The sequence below is a fragment of the Musa acuminata genome, chromosome BXJ1-5, assembly GCF_036884655.1.
Source record: "Musa acuminata AAA Group cultivar baxijiao chromosome BXJ1-5, Cavendish_Baxijiao_AAA, whole genome shotgun sequence".
NCBI classification, from domain to species: Eukaryota; Viridiplantae; Streptophyta; class Magnoliopsida; order Zingiberales; family Musaceae; genus Musa; species Musa acuminata.
Genome location: NC_088331.1, coordinates 39,776,911 through 39,797,916, shown reverse-complemented (window position 1 = coordinate 39,797,916; position 21,006 = coordinate 39,776,911). Strand labels below are relative to the sequence as shown.

The 21,006-nt window shown below is 35.1% G+C and overlaps 1 protein-coding gene across 3 annotated transcripts in view; it reads right to left on the bottom strand.

Moving 5' to 3' along the window:
- LOC135674258 (phosphoinositide phosphatase SAC6-like) overlaps positions 1–21,006 on the bottom strand; it is a 33,137-nt gene that overhangs the window by 5,468 nt on the left and 6,663 nt on the right. For all 3 annotated transcript variants that reach the window (XM_065183929.1, XM_065183928.1, XM_065183931.1), the window contains 14 exons: positions 18,089–18,216; positions 17,921–18,012; positions 14,583–14,640; positions 12,524–12,580; positions 12,402–12,435; positions 12,222–12,302; positions 11,925–12,031; positions 10,050–10,136; positions 9,850–9,927; positions 7,259–7,329; positions 7,089–7,187; positions 3,719–3,818; positions 1,621–1,729; positions 1,367–1,439 (listed from right to left, as the gene is read on the bottom strand). In XM_065183929.1, coding sequence (XP_065040001.1) covers positions 1,367–1,439; positions 1,621–1,729; positions 3,719–3,818; positions 7,089–7,187; positions 7,259–7,329; positions 9,850–9,927; positions 10,050–10,136; positions 11,925–12,031; positions 12,222–12,302; positions 12,402–12,435; positions 12,524–12,580; positions 14,583–14,640; positions 17,921–18,012; positions 18,089–18,216 — 1,174 coding nt within the window. The remainder of the gene's footprint in view (positions 1–1,366; positions 1,440–1,620; positions 1,730–3,718; positions 3,819–7,088; positions 7,188–7,258; positions 7,330–9,849; positions 9,928–10,049; positions 10,137–11,924; positions 12,032–12,221; positions 12,303–12,401; positions 12,436–12,523; positions 12,581–14,582; positions 14,641–17,920; positions 18,013–18,088; positions 18,217–21,006) is intronic.

Genomic DNA, 21,006 nt, shown 5'->3' with positions numbered 1-21,006 from the left:
TCAATGATTGTATGAATGGCATGTGACAAGTTACATCATGATTCATGACAACATATGCTGGCCAAATCCCAGGTTCAAATCTTGCTTTCACCACTTATCCCTTGCAAAAAGGAAAAAAAAAACCAACATTCTAAAACTGGATGTATCAAGCGGTAGCCTACTGCCCAGTTCATTTATTTTTTTATTTTCAACAGCAACAGCTGTCTTTAAAATTTTCATTTCTTTCTCTCCTTATGCATTCTCTCCCTTTAGCTATCATGTGCTTTCTCTCCCCTCTCCACCTTTTCTTCCTCCTCCCCATTGTGTCGCTACACTGCCTCCTCCACCCTGTTGAACGGTCACCGCCTCCCCCTCCATGTTCTCCTCCTCCTACGTCAGTCCTCATCATCCTTCCTCCTCTTCTCCTTTAGATCCTCTTCCCTCTTCTCTCCCTCCCCTCTCTAGTTCAGGTGGCACCAGCTTGTAGCAAATGCACCTCTAACCATTGACCGGCACTAGACCAAGATTTAAACATTGTGCTTGGGTCATATTAGGCAATAGCAGCTGACAAAAGAGAGGTCAACCTAATGGCAAGGAATGAAATGTACCAGAGCTACAGAGCAGTCTCAGAACTCCCTCCTTGCTAAAATTTGGTAATCATTGACAAAAATAACAGTAATGATTATTCCATCAGTCAGAGACTACATTCACCATGATTTCAGATAAGATGGACAGAACCAACAACATATCATGCCCATGTAGTGCCCATACATAGAACCGTCTCATGTCAAGAATGTACAAGCATACCCTTCTCGTTGTGCTTAGCTTGCAATAACCAACAGGGATGTGCCAACAAAATCCTTGAATTCACATATTTTGTATCTCTATCATTTGATCATTCAAACATTTCTCTACTCGTCTTTTGAGGTTTAATTACCTTTTTTAACTTTGTACTTTCTGCTGTCTCTGACAACACCAAATCATGCTGAGTTTTGGTGCAACTTTAAGAAACTAACTACAAGATGGAAAGTAGATATGTTGAGACACTATAGACACTTCCTTTCTTCTAAAATTCACTAAATAATTTATTGAGCCATTTCACGTATATGCCTGCAAGTAATTAAGTGTATCATGTATTGAACCAATTCAAAAATCTTGTCATGACTTTGAATATGCATCCTTAGTGGACAGTTATGCAGCAATCAATATTCCAAAGTGGGTTAGCACATGGGTCATGGAGTTACATTCTTGTAACACTGACAATGATTAAGAATGATGCACCAGATGGAATTATTCAGAACAACTACTTTCAAAATTTTCCAAACAACATCTTCAAGTACCTGTATGTTCATAGAAAGGTTGAAAAAATCAACTTTGCAGGAGTTACCTCACAAAATCTCCTTTCAGGGCAGGAGTTCCAGAATATTGAATGCTAATATGATCTCCATGATTAGCCCATACTGAAACAAGGAATTTGACATGATTATCACTGATAATAAGGATGTCATGTAACTGAATGGGTTGATGTTAAAAAGTTGTTCATGATTCAGTTGTAAATGAAGGAGTCTACTCTCCCCCCCCCCCCCAACTCGCCACCATCATCCAACAAAAGAGAACAAAACACCTCACAGATATACTCACAAATTTTGTAGCTTGCATCAAAATATGGGTATGCACTAATTGAGTCATCAGAACCAAAAATTCCAATTTGCTTGAGTTGGCTTTCCAACGCTTTTCTTGCAATCATGCTCTGTGGTCACAAGTTAGGATATCTATTGAACAATTGGTCTTATAGTGATGAAACAAGAAACAAGAGCTTTATAGGCAAAAGAAATTTGAAAAATTCTTCTAGTGATGAAACAAGAAACAAGAACTTTATAGATAAAAATAATAAAAAAAATACTTGCCAAAGATTACAAACTGCAGAACTAGTAAAATTGGGAATTTTGATTTTGCATCATGATTAAGTCAAAAGGCATTAAAATATTAGATAATGACCATATTTGCAGATAAACATGACCTTGTGCACAAAAGTGGGAGACCAAATAGTAAAGATTACCATATGCATGAAACAAGAAATAAAACTCAACTGTCTCAAAAAAAAAAAAAACCCTTAATTTTTTAATAATTAAATATTTAAAACAACACAAACCCAACTATTGTAGACACTACACAAGTTAGAAAGTTGTTCTAGGAAGTGACTTCTAGAGTATCTCATCGTGAATCAATCCTGGATAAAAATCCCTTGTTTGCATCTAAATCTTAAGTGCCTTCATATGAATGTAATTCAGTTAAAAGAAGTATACCATAAAACTAGCACACTTTTGTTAAATTTGGATTGGCCTAATAACAGATAAAAACCTGTAATGGCCATCTTAGGAACCAAAAAGAGCAGAAGGACCAAGTCCAAGACCAACATCTAAAGCTCATATTTGTAGAAATACATGAACTATGCATATAAGAAAAACAGAAATAGTCAAGATGTATCTCACATAGAGATATAGGGCCAGAGAAAGAACATAACGAAATGGCAAGAGGACATAGAAGAGTCAATGAACAACAAAAATCAATTTTGGTTAGGAACATGATTAAATGTGGAAGCCAATGCAAACATAAGTCTCATGCAGAACATTGAGATTTGAAGGCATTAAATGATTCCAAATTGATTTGTAGAAGTTGAATTAGAATAGAAAAAATAAGCCATAATGTCTAATTTTATACAGTTTGAAATGTAAATATCCTTCATATTTTCACCCATCTTGGTTGCATACTGGCTTCGGCAACTGATTGGAACAATACAGTATTGATACATAAACAGGGCATTGTTATAATTTTTAGTCAGTTATCTCTGAAATAATAATAATAATAACAACGACAATTTAATACCAACCAGAAATCACCTATATGGTCTGATACCAGCCTTTGATCAGACCAGTACATTCCAGTATGGCCCACACATGCAAACTGATATTTGAAACCTTGACCTGGATAGTATTTGAGCAAGTGAAATGGACTTGATTTAGCCAGGAATGTTTTTCACATTTCTCCATATAGATGTTATTAGGAATTTCATTACCAACTAAATTTTCTAATACTTAAAAAAGTCAGAGTGAAAAACATGGGAATCAGATGAACATTATTACAAAGCTAAAAGCCAAAAGATATTATCAGGCATCGTCATTCCAAAATTGACTACAAGCTCTATCAGAAAATTTCCAAAAACAAAATTCAAAAGCAACACACAAGTAGGATGAAAGGACATTATTTCTTTTTAGATTCTTTGCATTGGGTCAGATTCTACAGGATTAACAAACCTATGGAAACTTACGGAATGATGGAAGGGAATAAAAAGAAAAGAGAGGGAAAGAAAATTGAAATGAAATAAAGAATAAACAAATAAATGAAAAAAAAATAGATATTCAAAATAAATAGAAGATAGAAGAGCCCAGATTCCAAATGAACAAATTCAAACTTGAAAATGATCTTTCTGATTCGGGAAAGATTTCTTGTTCTTATTATAAGATTGTGATTTGATCCGGATATGTTTGGTAAAAAGAATAATCTTCCAATCCTTTGTAGAAAAATATTCTGAGGAATTGACCATGATATATCTGATCCATACATAATATCATGAAAAATGGATACAAATTTGTGATCTTACATGAGACCATATAATGACAGAAACAAAAAACTGCCAGAAAATCAAATGAAACAATCCAACTAGAATATTAACATTCACCTGTGTAACATTCGTTCGATCTAAGCAGTCAATACAATTTGTTCTCACAACTCCTGTCTGACCTGAAACTTTCTCACCTTTCTCATTCAAAAGAAAGTATCTGCATAATCAATAAATAATAAATTTTAAAAATTCATATATTATCAAATGTACATTTGAAAAGGTGAGCAACCAATCCCTCAAGCAGTTCCCAGCAAAGTAAAAGTTCATACTTATATAAGAGTAAAAAAGGTGCTACACAGTACCACAATTACCAGTATAGATACAAGAAAATGTTTAGCATGCTTCATAAAGTGAAGAACTTTGAAGTCAAAGAAGAGGAAAAAGAATATAGCATCTAGAAAGACAATCTATACCAGCAAAATTCTCAAAGTAATTTGATGACTACTCAAACAATGCCAGAGAAGTCAGGAAGGCTAGTGAATTTGAAATTAAAGAAGAAGCATATTTTAGAGGCTTTTTGTACCCATTAAGCATCTGCCCAGATTCATGGTTTTAATGGATGGCTCAAGCTATAATTTATAAGATCAATAAATGGATCGGGATCAGCTAGAAACAATATGACAAGATAGGAATTGAACAAGGAAATAATATAAAATAAAAGTAAATTAAATAAAAAAATATAAAATTAAGAAATAAAAGTATCTTATGTTAATCAATTCTTTTATCATCATAATTGACACTTCTTTTCAAAAAAATGAAACTATAATATAAAAGATAAAATTGAAGAAAAACAACAATGAGAACAATAAAGAAAATCTTATTAAAAAAATTATGTCTATCCAAAAATAAACAGTAATCATATAGTACAACAAATATTATTATATTAAGTAATGATTATATATCACACAATTACACAAATGATCTCAAACTCATCAGAGTTTATTTTTAAATATAATAATAAACCCAATATAGCCATAATGCTTCTCTAATCACCATGCAAGTGAAGTGTAGGATAAAAGTAAAAAACAGAAAGAAACAAATTGATTCCACATCTTGGTAGAATCCTCATTTCCTTAAGAAACTAAGAACCAGTCTCTATCCTTTTCTTTCTCTCCCTATACCTTTTATATTATATACTATATGATGATAAGTGCCACAGTAGTATTTTTATGTATAGGTTCTTCAAATTAATAATTTTGATGAGAATATGAATCCAATTAAGAATCTAGTACCACATACTAATGAATCACGACCATCATTTTGGTGATAGTAGGCCTCAAGGATCACTGTTTCGGGTACCGGACCCATTTTGGTGATTGTCGGACCGGTAGGTACTAGGTAGTGATCAATACTAGTGTACCGACACATAGAACACCAGTATGTGTCGGTGTTTTGAATTAGAAGAAAAAAGGAAGGGGCAGTGGAGGAATAGAGGAAGGAGGAGGCAAGAAGAAGTGGCGCCAACGGAGGAAGAGAAGAAAGGGATGCAATAGAAGACGAAGAAGAAGGAAGAAGACAAAGCAATGGAGGAGGAAGAAGAAGGAAGAAAATAGAGTGATTAAGAAGGAAGAAAAAGAAAAAGAAGTTGTGAAAGAGGAGAAAGAAGAATGAAGAAGAGGAGAAGAGGAGGGCATGTACCAGAGTCCCACGACATCAGCAAACGGACGAGCAACATCCCTTGGCGACAGCGAATGGGAATGAGACATCCCACGGCAACAACAATGAATGGGCGAGCGATGTCCCGTGACAGCAGCAAAGGCATCGGCGACAGTAGTGTCATGCAGAATGAGTAGACAGCCCTAATCGACGCAATGTGATACTTATTTAAGGATTTGGACTGAACCTCCCAAGACGAGAATGGTCCACATATCGGGTCTACACTCGGACTAGTATGTACTATCTGTTTTGTACCATTTCATGCGACACAAAAATATTTGGTAGGCCTATTATAGGATAAGCATTAAATTTTCATTCATATGCTATTGATAACGTATCATGTTGCATTTAGGATTTTATATATTTTTGCACATGTTTTCTTCATACGTGGTAAAACACACTTTCATTCATTATTTAGCCTAAACCTATCAAAATTTTTATTTTTCATTGACTACTTATTCAAAATTTAGGCTTTGTATTTATTTATAATAGATCCGATAGGTCTCATACCAGTCATTACCCATCCATACCGACACATGGTACGAGTGATTTTAATCCATGCTTACAAGTGTAATATTGGCTTTTACATTGCAAGATATCTCTGTGTGTTCAATAATTTCATGAGATTTCTTCTTAACTATTTTACCAATGCACTAAAAATAATGAGACAATTAGATATACTTAACATGGATTAAAATCTCGATCAGATACTGATACCAATTGGTCATTGGATGGACCAGTAATGTACAGTGTATTGAGCGTCCATATCCACCAAAAGAGAGAAACAGAGAGGAGGTGGCAGAAATAAGTGATAGCAAAGAAGAGAAGGAGAAGAGGAGGCAGTGACAATGGAGGAGGAGGTTGCAAAGGAGAAAGAAAGAGAAATGAGGAAAAGGAGATGATTGGAGGAGGAAGAGAGAGAAAAAGAAGAAAGATAAGATACAACAGTTATCTTATAAAAAAAGGAAAAAGAACAAAAGGTAGATCTGCTGCAGGATGGTATCAGTCAAATTACCACCCAGTAACCCAGTATTGTTAGTTTACAAACGGTTAGCTTAACAAAAAGAAGAAAACCAACTTCCAAGGCTCGCCTACAAATTGACCAGTGGACCCATATTTTAACCGAGCTAGAAGAAAAGGTTAGAACAACTAACAGTGAACTGCGGAAGTATGCTTAACAATTTATAGGATAACATGATTATGAATCCTATCAACCTATCTGAACTTGGAATGTCCAGAATTGCACCAAGAAATTGCAATAAACGAACTGAGATTGACTGATCTTGACAATAGTAAACTTTGATAGGCCAATTTAGCTGAATGAAAAACCTAAAAACGGACAAGAAAAAATATTCAAACATATAAGCAAAATATTGGCTGATTAGACAGATCCAGGTGGAATAAAAATTTAGTTCTGTTCTCCCAAAGCCCAGATGGTCAATTTAAACATCCAGTTTCTTGTGCTTTTTCCTTTTGGCCATAACCCTTCTTGCAAGGAACCTACTTTCTTGGTGTATGCTTGTAGTAACAAAGTGGTCCCTAGATGCAAACAATTTAACTCCTAAATTAGCTATATGATTTTCAGGCATGGATAAATTCTGGTGATGAATCCATATTGTTAGTGCTCAAACTATCGTAAATTTATAAAGCAAGTCTATTTTCCATACAAAATGTTACAACAATTGACTAAAAACAAGTTAAATGTTAAAAAAAATGAAACATAATTATTTTAAGTAATGCATAAAAATATACAACAAAGTAAATGGCATACCCATGCTTATTCAGGTAGTCCTCAATTTGATTATAAAGGAGTGAGAGACGCTCAAAATGTATATGGCCACAGATCTGGTGAAAGTCAAAATGTACATACCTGGAAATGGTATTGGATTTTAGCTACAAGAATTATACAGCACAATTGTATTATCATAAATGTCATATTACCTAATGTCATCATTTCGAATGGTCTGCATTGCATTTGCAAATCTTTCACTCAGACGTCCCTCACTTCCATGCTGGTGATTGTGCAAAAATTAAGATAGCATGCACAAAATTTATATAATATTCAGAAAATACATTTAGAGGAGATGTACACTATAAGGAATTCAGTATTCGATCACATCCACACAAACAAGTTTCAAGAAAACCCTGCCCCATAACTTTTGTATCTTTGCATGCATAGACTATAATTAAACCAGCAGTGTCCATTACAAGTTTTAAAGTATTCAGTCTAAATTAAACTCCCACATTAAACCTAAAACTGAACATTCCAATTTCCACATTGTTTGCCATCTAAACACTCAGAAAAGAACATCCACTAGTCCTCCACAGACCAAATAAATACACAACCAAAAATCAAACCTGAAGCTTCACAAAACAAAATCCTCATATCAGTTGGAATCCAAAGAAAAAACTTAATATTCAGTCTATATTAGCAACTCTCAGTTTTTAGTGTCAATTTGAATTCATGTTCTCTAATTTGCTATAATTTCATAATTTTTCATCAGTAGCATTCTTGAAACCTGACCTGATAACAATTGTTTTGTCAATCAAAGCACTTCAGGTTAGTTGGTTCAGTAATTAATCTAATTCTGGCTGACCCATAGATCGTCGTTTCCCTAGACCAGTACAAAACGGGTGGAATGTACCAGTCCGGGCATGAACCGGTACATGGATTGCCACCATTTCAGAAGGTCTGGTCCAATCCATTTAAAATAAAAAATAAAAAGTTACTGCTTCAGTTAAGGCTTGCAAATGTGAACCCTCTTCTCCGTGCACAGGGAGCATGGAATCACGAGCAGTCGCGGTCATCCACCGCCACCTACCTCCCTGCTGTTGTCCTTTGCTGCTGCATAATGCCTCACTGCCCACGGCATCCTGTTGACCATGGGTACACTTTCTCCTCCTCTTCTCCTCCTCATCCACCACTTCCTCTTCTTCCTCCTCCTTTCTCCTCATCTTCCTCCACTGCTTCCTCTTTCTCCTTCTCTCTTCTCCTCCACCTCAACTTCTTCCCTCCTTTTCCTTCCTCCTCTTCGTCCACCGCAATATGTTCCTTCCTCTTCTCCTTCTTCTTCATATTCAAAACTCTGGTATGTACAAGTTTACATACCGATAAGGAACATATTGCCAAAAACTTACCTGATAGTCCTTGGTCTGACAAGTAAACAAGTTTTAGTACCAATTGCCAAAAACTTACCTGATGGAAATTTAGACCCATCTGACCCAATGTTAAACCCAAGTTATTAGTAATAGAGACATCCAGCCTTATGAGCCATCACAATTCTTCTCTCACTTCCAAGTTATTAGTAATAGACACATCCAGCCTTATGACTTCAAGTAGCCTGACAAGCTCTTAATAATGTTATGGGCATCTTATGACCTACAATTAACAAACCAAACTGTGTGAAGAGGAAAATCAGATTAGCACAAATGATAGCCACTTATCAAATAACAACTAATAGATGCACTCTACGACAGATACATAAATGGAGAATTCCTGTAGATTCTGCAAAATCCACCACATTCAAGAAAAAAAAAAGGAAAACTAGACTACATGATTGTTTTCCTCAAAGGATCGACAAGTGCTAAGGCCGATACAACAAATTATTTTCTACATTCTCACTGCAATACTTTAATGGGTTCAGCATTTTCTATTATTTGTAAACTTATAGATAGATGGTTCAACACCAAACTTCTACATGTGCTTTCACAACTGAATGGTGACCACAATAAGATCCAAAATCTGCAAAAATAATGTCATGTGTGCTATTGTAAACCACATTGTCAATGGGTGCAAGCGCAACTAATCCACCCCTGTACTAGTCCATATGAAAGTTTAAAAATACTACTATAAACTAATGGAGAAGTTGGGCACTATGATATGCATTTCCATCTACTGCATCACAAAATTTGAAGGCACAAGAGTGTGATCCATCAGATGTTGTGTTAGCCCACAACAGCAGGATCCCACTATGTGACTGGTTACCAGTAGGAAATTTTTTTTTGGAGTATTTGTAGCTCAATGGGGCCAGCAATAGACCAAGTATATAAATTCATCACCAATGAGACTGAGTTTATTTATATGGACACCTAGGCTTTAGGACACGGTCATCTAAAGTTTTAGACCCAACCCCATCAGATGCTGACCAACTCTTAATGAACTGATGAGTACCCCATCCTCATTATGGCATCTCCGTTCCCACTGACATTATCCATTCTGGGTTCATGCTGACATCCGTATTCTGGATTCACGCAACAGTCCCATGCCAACACAGTTCAATGGTATTAATGTATGCCATGATGCAAAATCCATTATGCTAACCTAAAACAGAAAAGAACTACTACTCTAACAAAGGCAAAAGGCCTACTACTTTTAACAGAAAGATTAAGAATGCGATATTTAACTACAAAACCAAACAGTGTGAGTTCATGTTGCACAGATTATCTTATTCTTTGACTGCATTTACAGATTTTTGACAAAAGAAAATTATTAAATATAAAATTATAAGATAACTATGTTACAGTAAGATTACCTTGTTGACAAGATCAACAGCTAAGACTGAACCATATTTATTACTCAAATCCAAGAAGTGACGTTCAGCCACACGACACTGTCAAAGAGAAAGGATAGGATAATCAATGCAGATTGCATTTCATAGGCAACATAATATGATTCCTTCTTCCTAGAGAGCTAAATGTAAAACAAACAGAAACATGGATATATAGCTCTTACCGCTTCCTCAGGCCTAACAATCTCAAACTTAGGTTTATATGTCAAATCAACAATCTGCTCCCATAGAAATGGCATGGACCCTCGAACCTACAAGCATGAGTTACAGTACAAATCTCAGAAAGTATGTAAAAAATTCAAATGGTATAAAATAAAAAATAAAGGACAGACAAATAAAACTAGGCATATGAAGTAACTAGATAGCTGAAATCAAGTTCTTTTCCACGAAGAATTCTGCATAAGATACTAATTGATTATCCACAAAGAAGAAAGCCTAACACCTAAGGCTAATCTCAAAAACTTTATCTTTCGACATGGAAATATCCTGGAGTTTTATGGCATTCTTGAGTTGAAAAAGAAAAAAAAAAATTGTATCACCCTAGAACCTCATCAATTGTTTTTCATGCTTTTAGGTAGGGTTCACCATACCAGCCCATACCACTCGATATGAGCAGTTCATACTGGTCTGACAGGGGACCAGTACACAGATTGCCCTTTAATGGTCGGCATCATAACCTGACCCCCTATCAAGTAATACAGGGTTTGTATCGGGCAGTAACAGTCAAAATCTTACCATTACTGACTTGTACCAGTCGATAATGATCGGATTTCGATCGTTACCGATCAAGGGCTGGGATCGCCCTATTTCAAACATTCAAACTGACTATTTGAACCACAAGAAAGGGTTTTTAATCCCTTTCCTCCCCCCTCTTTCAACTCATATCACTCTTTCAATCTCTTCGACTCTCTCAAATTCATTCTCACTCACATCTCTCTCTCTCATTCTCACATTTTCACTCTTCTAAACTCAACAAAGCAACGATTTTTAGATTTGATTAAATTTGAGAAGATTAAGAGGAAGATCCCCCTCGATCAGAACATGGCAGAAGGAGCCGAACAACATGGAGTCAGACCGCTCGAGGAACTAAAGACACCTAACCATCACAGTCGTCTGCCTAGCATGCAAAGGCAAACGGGAAGGAGAAGGTAGTAGCATCAGCCGCACCGTTGGAAAGATCGAGTCAGGCAACGAAACACCTTCTCAATCGCATTCAACAACCTGCTCAATCCAGAGACATGACAACGACGTGCACAACAATGCCTCAACCCGCTCAATCACTATTCTTTCCTAATTTAGATTATTTTCGCTAAAATTATACTAAGTTTATATTTATTTCCAACTTAAAAACCCTAATCTAACTTTTTTTTCTATTTTTCAGGTATTCCGGAAGCTATTTTCAATGTTTTTTGGGTGTACCATCAGTACCCCTCAGTACATACCATTGGTCGGTACATCGGTATGAACCGAAATTACGAACCTTGCTTTTAGGATTGCATGTAAGCACTGTTTTAATGTAATGCTTTTAAGATTGAGTGCAAGTGCTAAATGCAGTGAAAAGTACAACAGCACCACTTGAAAGTACCGCAACTTTCATACTCAACCAAGCTGCCTGAAAACAAACCTGAGCAAACATGTTCTCTTTGACCCAATTTAGTTTCATTTTAGAGTGGTTGGTTCACAGTGGAATCCGATTCTGATAGCACCATTTGTATTTTGGAATAACAGACTGAGCCGCCATGGCATGCTGCAAATCTGGTTAATGACACCATTCATATCTTGGCTAATTTTTCTTATGTAATACTCTCCTGTACATTTAGGGAGAGTAATCAATGTACAAACTGACTAGCAATATTTGCTAGGACTACTGAGTCTTCTTTTGTTTAGGGACGGCAAGGAATTCCCTCTTTTCAAAGGTTTTTTATGTTCTGACCTCTAAAGCACAGGATGTACCCACTTTTTGAATTAATATAGCCTCTTTCTTTTTTGGAAAAAAAAATCACTTTAGAGCAACTAAGACAAAAGAAACTTGAACTCACTTGGACAAAGGATGCTGTAAATCCATTTGATTGCAATATCTGTTCAGATTCAACAAAATTTGCAACATAGCCCTCCATGTCGGCTCCTCTTCTCCACATCCGAGTACCTTCAAACAAAATATAGCTTTAACAATATATCATTTTATTGCAAGAGAACAAACTAAAAATTGAGAAAAGGTTGAGCCCATTAGATAATGTGATAAGATTACTGCAATTTGATCTTTTCCTCTTGGTCAATTTGTTACAGTTCAAATAAAAATTCCAATTACAGTCTCACTTATTATAAACAGCAAAAACCTGTTCTCCTTGTGCATCTACGTGCAATTAAGGTAACATCAACTACTTTTCGACCAATAGCTGCTTGGAAATTTTGGTAACCTGATACACAGTTAAGGCTACTGAAAGAAAATATAATAAGCTGCTTTAACCTTACAGTGTAAAATTAAAAAAACGATGATCAAGAAAATATCAGGATACTTCCTTGAATGATAGGTAGCACATATGAATCCAGCTGCAGGAATATTGTCAAAGTATTACCATTTGTTTGTTGAAAGGAACATGCTAAATCATTGAAGAATTAGTTAAGAAATACATATTACCTTGTTATCAATGAGTGCTTCCAACATGTAGCTATTCCAAAGAAATCTAGGTTCTGCCTGCAAAATAGATTTATTAAAGTGACAAAAACAGCAAGTAAAATCTATTGTTGCTGACTGATATACCTAGAACAAAGCAATCAAATAGCATAGACTATAGAGAGTGTATATAGAGCATTCATATATACAAAAAAAATTAATAATATGTCACCATAAGGATTTATACACAACAAATATCTACCATTGCTGCTCACGAAAGACCAAAATAAAGATTATGATGAAGCCCAAGCATAAGTTATAGATTTAAAGATCATTTAAATTAAACAGATTAATTGTTCGACTGTTTGGCCCAAACATGTTTTTTTTTCACACCAAAGAACCAATTTTTGAATAGGCTTCTGTTGTCTGTTGTATACTGGTACATACTGCTCATACCAGGCAGTACACACATGACACAACAAATTTTAGTTCACGATCTCAGTTTTGATACACCAAATGGGATCATTCCAGGCTTAATCATTTAGTAGCAATGACAACGACAACAAACCATAATTTTATTATCTGAAGTCAGCTACATATACCTTTTTTTTTTCTCATTGAGCTCTGTATATAGCAATATCCTTGGTTGAATCAAGGGCATTTAAATCTTTATTTGTAGCTTCTATTTTCTAGTAGCTTAATCAGCTAGTAACACTTACTGAAGAATTCACAAGGACACCCAATCAAGGAAGATGTTGAAATCCAATTGACCTTGAAACTCAAGGACATCCTAGGCTCCTAGCTTCATTTCTAAGCACTTCTGAACTTTGATGATTCTAACCTCTTTGGCACATCTGAAGTTTGTCAATTTTTTCCCTTTGTTGTTGAGACAATTGTTGTGTCCATGGATTCAGATAACGGTCAGCATCGGATGTAACAAATATATTTAGTAGTTACTAGTTACTCGATCGATCAGATTGATATTGGATCATATGATTGAATACTGGTCAGTCAGTAATTTTTTTAGTATTTTTCAGGTGATACAGGCAATATATTGGCCAGCTAGATTATGAGAACTGGTAGTTGACTGAGATTTACATTCCTGGTTACTAACTGTTAAGAAATTGCATTGAATTGAATCTCATGTTATTAAGTGCATTGGTTAACTAATTGTTAAGAAAGTGCATTGAATTGCAACTAATTGTTAAGTTTTTTTTTTTGTATTATTAGTATTCGATACTAGTTTAATGGGGATCAAGGTGCTACTCACACCCTGTACTTGTCATCATCTACCATGTTTCTAAATTCTAACTTTCTACTATGATATTTATTGATGATAGCATGAGATCATAGGAGAAGAAAACAATGCATCTTAATTCAGCATATTTCTTCACTTCAGGATTAAGCAAGATTGTTGAAAAATTGCAATATGATGTTCTTCACAATTCTGCAGGTCTAGGTGACAAAGAATGTTTAGAATACTATGTAGATCAGTTCAGACCTGGCCTAAATACGACCCATGGACCTTCAGGCTGGTTGCTAATTTGCACGTGATCTTCAAGATCTCTAATTCTGACTACATGGAATGAAAAAGCAGGCTGTACATAGCCTGTGTAGCTAATAGGGTAGGAAAAGGCGTGTGATTAGTAGAGAAGGATTAGAAGAAGAGGGAAATAGACCAGGTTGGCCAAGGTAAAAACAGCTACTAATTCTTTCCCCTTTAATTCCCCAAATATAAAAGAAGTATTTACAGAACATCCATAGACTAAGCAACCATCCAAAGACCATTCTCAATCACGACCCTTAGGATAGAAAATATTTCTAACTTATTACTTGAGCTAGCTAAGCTAAACAAAAATGTCCTAATGGCTAATTCAACTCAACTCCTAATAGAAAAAGCTAATAAATGCTCTTTACAGTGACAAAAATCAATTTGCTACAATATATAACACTTGTCGCCATAAAACCAAATTGAGAGAGATCCAAATCATAATAAAGATTGTTAAAGGAACTACAGTAAAACTAGATGAGCTGAAAACCATTGAAATTTGTAGGTTATATTTCAGGGTTCAAACATCCAAACCTGTCTCCAAAGAGGAAGCAGCTTAGACTCATTGCCTAACTCATGTAACCTCTGTAAGCTGTAAGTAAATTACAAAACACAAGCATTACAAAACATCAAAACAAGATCTAGTGTGGCTTTGGTTGGTTAAAGTCTAAACTAAAAAAAGTTTGAAAAATTAATATTACTATAATTAATATACTTAATATTTAATAAGACTAGTAAAAAAAATGCAGGACAAAGCACTATTGTTGTATACATTGCATGAATGAGTTTTTTGGGGGGAAGCATAACCAGCATGGTGATCACTATAGTCAAAAGCACATTTGTGGTTTAGCCCTTCAAAATATGAACACCAAATCAATTTAGGATTTAGGACACCATATTTTCAAAACATAAAATTTATGTGATTCAGTTAATTGTAGTGTCAGTAGGAAATAACCATAATTCAACTAGTTGACCGCTTAAAAATATTCAAATTATAATTTTCCTAGAAAGGCTCAAAAACCTCAAATGAAAACATACTTATTCATCTGAATCTGTATCAATATTCAATACATTAAGAAATCCATTTTACTTGTTAGCCTAGCCTCAAATTATCTAGATCTCATTCATGGTTGCATAATGCACGAACACAAACATCCCCCTTAACCTTTTTCAAATAGATGTCTCCTGGTATAAAAGTTGATTAGTATATACTAATGAAGCAAAAATACTTTGTGTCGAAGAGTTAACCTGATAGCAATCATCAAAATGCTGACACTAAAGAAACACCAAAGTAGACAATGAGAACACAAATAAGCTAAGTAAGAAGTATAAAACCATAGTTGAAAAGAAAGAAGATTTACAGTATAATGCAAAAGATTAGGCTTATCCAAGACTTTGACATGGTCTAGACAAAAATAACAAAAAATGATTGCAACATTCTTGGTGATAAAGCATAAATTAGGATAAGATGAGAGAAAATCATTCAAGGTGGTTCAACTCATCTATATTTGAAAATAAAAGAATCTCAAAATGTATCAAGGATCAGCAAGGAACTTAAAAAATTTTGAAAGGTCCATTGCTTTGTTAGATGAAATATTCTTACTAGGAGATAATTTTACTAAGGGCGAGCCTTGGTACAACGGTAAGGTTGCTACTTTGCGACCTGAGAGACCAAGGTTCGAGTAACAAAAATAGTCTCTTTAAATATTTAAAGGTAAGACTATGTACATTGATTGACTTAGTGCATGAGGCTCCATCACTATAAAGAACATAGATGAACTAAAACTAAATATAAATTAATCAACTCTAGACTTAACTTAGATACCTGGGCTACATCACTATAAAGACTAACACCTCATTAAGACCTTAATGCCTACACAAGAGATGACATTCAAAAACTTATTAGGCAAAATAATCTCATTTTAGGGGTGTTCTAGATGGTGTATATCAGTACCATTAGTTGTTATAGTTCATAGGATCTATCAGATTAATCAGAAAACCATCAAAGGTTGGCTTAGTGTCAAAGATTACTGTTAGAAATGTAAAATAGAATCCCCCACCTTTCTAAGGGTATATAGCACAAGAGGGATTGAACAAAGAAGAAACTGAAGAAATTAGTTTCAAATGTCCAATAAATTGACCACCTCAATCTGAGATATCTGATATACACCAAAAAATATTGTATCTCTGGTTTCTTTAACTTTGTTGATTGAGGATTGGTGAGGTTCTTTGGATCATGACCAATCTGAGAAAAAGAGAAGAAAAATGAAGAGAAGACAAAAGAATGTAGAAACAGAGACATAAATTCATATGTAATATATTAGTTGGTAAATAGCATATGATAAAACAATCAAAAGGCACATAACATTGTGCAGAATAATCTTCATATTAAATAATAGCATACATAATGACACATAACAAATAGAAAGCAACAAGTTAATAAGACTCTAAAAGTCAAACACAATAAATATATAATAAATAGAATAAATTAGAGCATAAAATAAAATCATGAAAGCACATACAAAAAGTTAAATTTTTATGTAGTAACGAGTGATCACATCATCAAATTTTCTAAATACTAATACAAATAAAAACAAACAACTTTAAACTCAAAAATATTTTTATACAAATTAATCAATAGTTTAAAACATTGAACAAAATAACCAAACATTTCCCCAGAAACCCAACTCTCCATATCACTCACATCCAACCTATCAGATCTGAATTTAATGTGCTATTATGAATTATCATGTTGTCAGTCCCAATTATCAAAATCTTGCATCCAAAAGAAATGGTCAGCTTACGATTGGCTCAGAACCCACAAGAGTTCCTTAATACAGACAAGTTTCTTTTTTGCCAATCAGTATCAACTATCAAGTATATACTCTTGGAATTAATAGGTTTCAACTTTCAATAGAACCATCCCTAATAGACAAGGAATTGAAGGAGCATACTATAAGCAAAGAAAAAAAAAGGACTGTGTTCATTCTTCCCTTACTTTTATGGTTGGTCTTGTCTTAGTCCTATAAATTCAGATAAGTGGTCATGTCAATGTATCTTTTTCTTCCGAGTTCTGTTCACTCTTAACAGTTTTCCTAGCTCTTTAGTCTAACGACTTCTGATAACTTGCTCAAGGAACGCCTTATCAGTATCGTGCAGGCCAGGCATACCAGTAACTGTGCAGACAGGCACACATACCTATTGGTACCAGCATGCTGTACTACAGTATGGTATGCTGGTGCATTCCAGTTTTCCCATGAAAAAAGCCAGAAATTCAAAAAAAAACCTTTTTAGTATTTTTATCCTAATTTGTTGGTATATAAATTATATTTAGATAAGAATTAAGTATATTTAAACAATAAATGAATAGAAAATCCAGGTTATAAGGGGGCCAAATTAAATTTATATTTTTTATTAGGAACTTTAATCACTAATCTAGAGCTTGATTACCACTAATTGATGATTAGGTACTTTATTGATTGGTAATGATTTTCGATCGTATTGGCTGATACCAATTATTCCAACTGATAACAGGCCAATTTTCTGCATATCGTACAAAACAGGATGGTCCAACCCAGTAAGGTCAACCGATGGATGGTATGTACCACCTGCTTCATACTGTTGCAATTTTTTATCATAAAGTGAGATAATTTTGCACATTCTGTTTGTCACCAAAATTCCAATAGAATATACATTAATCAGGAATTGGTTTCTCAAGTGATTCATAGGTGTGTCTTAAACTAGCTCTTTATGTAGAAACAATATAAAAGAGATTAACATGTCAACAATATTACAAAGGAATTATTTTATCCAGCTCAAATAAAAATAAATTAACAGCCACATAAATAGAATTAGTTAAAAAGAATACTCACCAGAGTGTTAAATTGACATCATAGGAGAAGTACAGACCTGAAGTCCCCTCTGCAGCATTTAGAAGAACAGAGAACTCAGCTTCCATCTTTTTCTGTCAACATATATACTGACTAAGTTGAAGATATATAATGTAAATAAATCAAAGAAACTATATAAATGTTTTCAACCTGCTCAGCAGAGGAATTATTCAGAGAATGATTGCATGGAAGAATTTGCATGCCTGAGACCCTGTAAATAGCATGCCCTAGGTAAGATCCAACACTTTCACGCTCCGTTATAACCAATAAGTATGTTCCTGCAGGATGCAAATTGACTAAGTTAAAAGGAATTTCTTAATGTGACAATTGCAAGTTAGAAAATAATTTAATAAAAAGAAAATTGCAGTTAATACAGAAAACAAGGGTGCAAGACATTATGAAAATATATCCGTACGACTATCTCCCAACAAAATAAGGAAGAAAACAATTTTGCAAAAAAAAACATTCAATAAATCATAGACTGATGTTACCAATGAACTGGTACATAAGATTGGTACTACCAGTTGTTACACCAGGGTTTACCACATAGTTCAGGCCCTAAACCAGGCCTGAACTGGGCACCAAGTTCACCCGGGGTGTCCAAATTCAAAAGAGGACTGTATAGCCCTCTTAATCTAGTCGAACACAAATTAAGTCATCAAGGATAGAAATAACTTTTGGATTTACCTAATTTTGAAGAAATATCCCATCTTCAATTCCAACTCTCTCCCTTAGAATTTGAGCTTCTCTTTCAACAAATTCTTCAACTTGCAAAATATTTGAGTGGGATTTGGAAGGGTTTGGGGTAGATTAGATGAGGGAAGAGGAGAGCGGGGAGGGCTTGCTGGTTCAGGGAAAAAGGAGTAAAAGAGGACAGAGGACTGTTAAGCCACTTTTTACGGCTCAAAAGATATCCATTCAGTTAGACCTAGTTCTATCCTTAACGATTATGGGTTCAATTAGACGAAGAGATTAAAGGGATTTCTACAGATCGTATATGATCACCACCCAAGTAGGGCTTCGTTCACAAAGATCAAGCCCCAAATCATGCGGATCTAGGCTTAAGTAACATGTAGGAAACAACCATAATATAGGCCTTGTTTAGGATTCCGAATGGACAAAACCATGAAACAGACCCATGCCAGTGTACCATGTATCTGTATGACCAGCACTTGTTGGTCCAGCCAAGGACTGGCACAGGTCCAGTACCTGATATGTCAAACCATGTGAAAAAAATGAAGCCATCTCTAGACAAAATGAAGAGAACATTATCAGCAAGCAACATATGATCAAAACCAGAACAGTTTACCAATAAAAAGAAGAGGATCTCCAGTGATGGATTTGATCAGCACCTTCCATTACATGGTCATCAGAGACCTTTGAAGATTTGCAAGCAGCTAATGTCAAAAACAGTTTAGAAACAAACAAACTAAGCAACTTATTCTCATAAGTCATAACATATATGAGTTGGATTAATTACAACCACGGTTTTTTTCAATTTCGATGTGTACCGCCCGGTATGGGCGATATGTCCCAGTTCAAGAGGATATTGTTACATGGATCATCCTTTACTGGGCAATACCAATGTTTTGACTGGTACCGAGGCATACCGACCAGTACCGCCAAAATTTCAACCAGTACAGAGGCATATCGATCGGTACGCTCTGGCGTGATAGATGGAAGTATTTTTAAGGTTTTATAGTGTACCGTCGGTACGCTCTAGTATACCAACGGTACATACTAGTATGTATCATACCGAGCAGAGCTCGATATATCGGTACAGACTAGTATTCAAAACCCTGATTACAACCAAGGTTTTAATTTTTAAATACCTATCGGTGTTCCAGGTCAATAACCATCATATCAATTGAATGCGGTAAATCAAAAAAATATTGAATAAAATCAGGTTCCACATCACACATCTATCATTGATCAAGGGTCACAATTACAACCACCAGTGACATTGCTCATGTTCAGCAATATACTACTATGCTCCAACATTCTTACCAGCTTTAGTCAACATGTGATCTGATCTAGAACTACGGCCAAGGTAACCATAATTGCTAAGGATGATTCATACCCTAAACAAAAGTGAAAACAGTGAACATGATGGTGTTACATGGCCAAGAATTTAAATTCAATTTATTGCTGATTTCAAGAACCTACCTGACTGGAACAGTAACATTATACATACTGATACTGCCCGGTATCCTTAAATGAACTAAGAAAAATAAAAATTAATGGTGTTGTACTAGTATCTAGCTCAAGAAATTCAATACCCATACTTGGTTGGACCAGTAAATATTGGTCCATTCTTGTCGATATTGTTGATCATTGAAATCTTGAGCATGACTACCACATTTGAAAGTAAAGATCAAGATAGCTAAAAAGGAATTTATCCTTTACATTGACGTTAGTAGCAACAACAACAAAGCCGTAAGTCTCAACTATTTGGGGACTTAGTAGCCATAAGATTAAATAATCCACATCTAAAGAAAAAGACAGTAATGCAAGTTAGATGACTGATCCATTATATAGCATGCATCAGGATATATTCAAATGTGCAGCATGATAAGGTATGCAAATATTGTAGTAAAAAGGATGTCCACTCAGTCATACGGGAATTGAAGTGCAAATTTGAGCAGCAGTTATAATGCTCTGTGTAAAGGGAAACTGCAAACACCCGTTCAAATGCTTAGTTTTTCAGGGGAAGCCCACCAAAGCAGGATTTCGGACAGTAGCAGGGGTGTCGAATCAAAGAATTTAGTTCAAGCCGATGATAGCATGTCCCATGCCAGTCATGTACTGACATAATACAGCATGGCATCCTTACCAGCAGCACAAACCAATATTGTATCCGAGATCATACCAAACAGACCCCTTGATGTAACTGTGCTAGCAGAAAAACGAATCAAAAATCTCTGTAACTCAAATCGACAAAATGTATAGTGCTGTAAACAGTTCACATGACTGCATCCTACAATATCACAAAAAAAGTTTTAGCAGATTATTTGTTGATGTTGATATTGTCTGAAGCGGGTACTGAACTAGCTAAAAGTTGCTTTTAG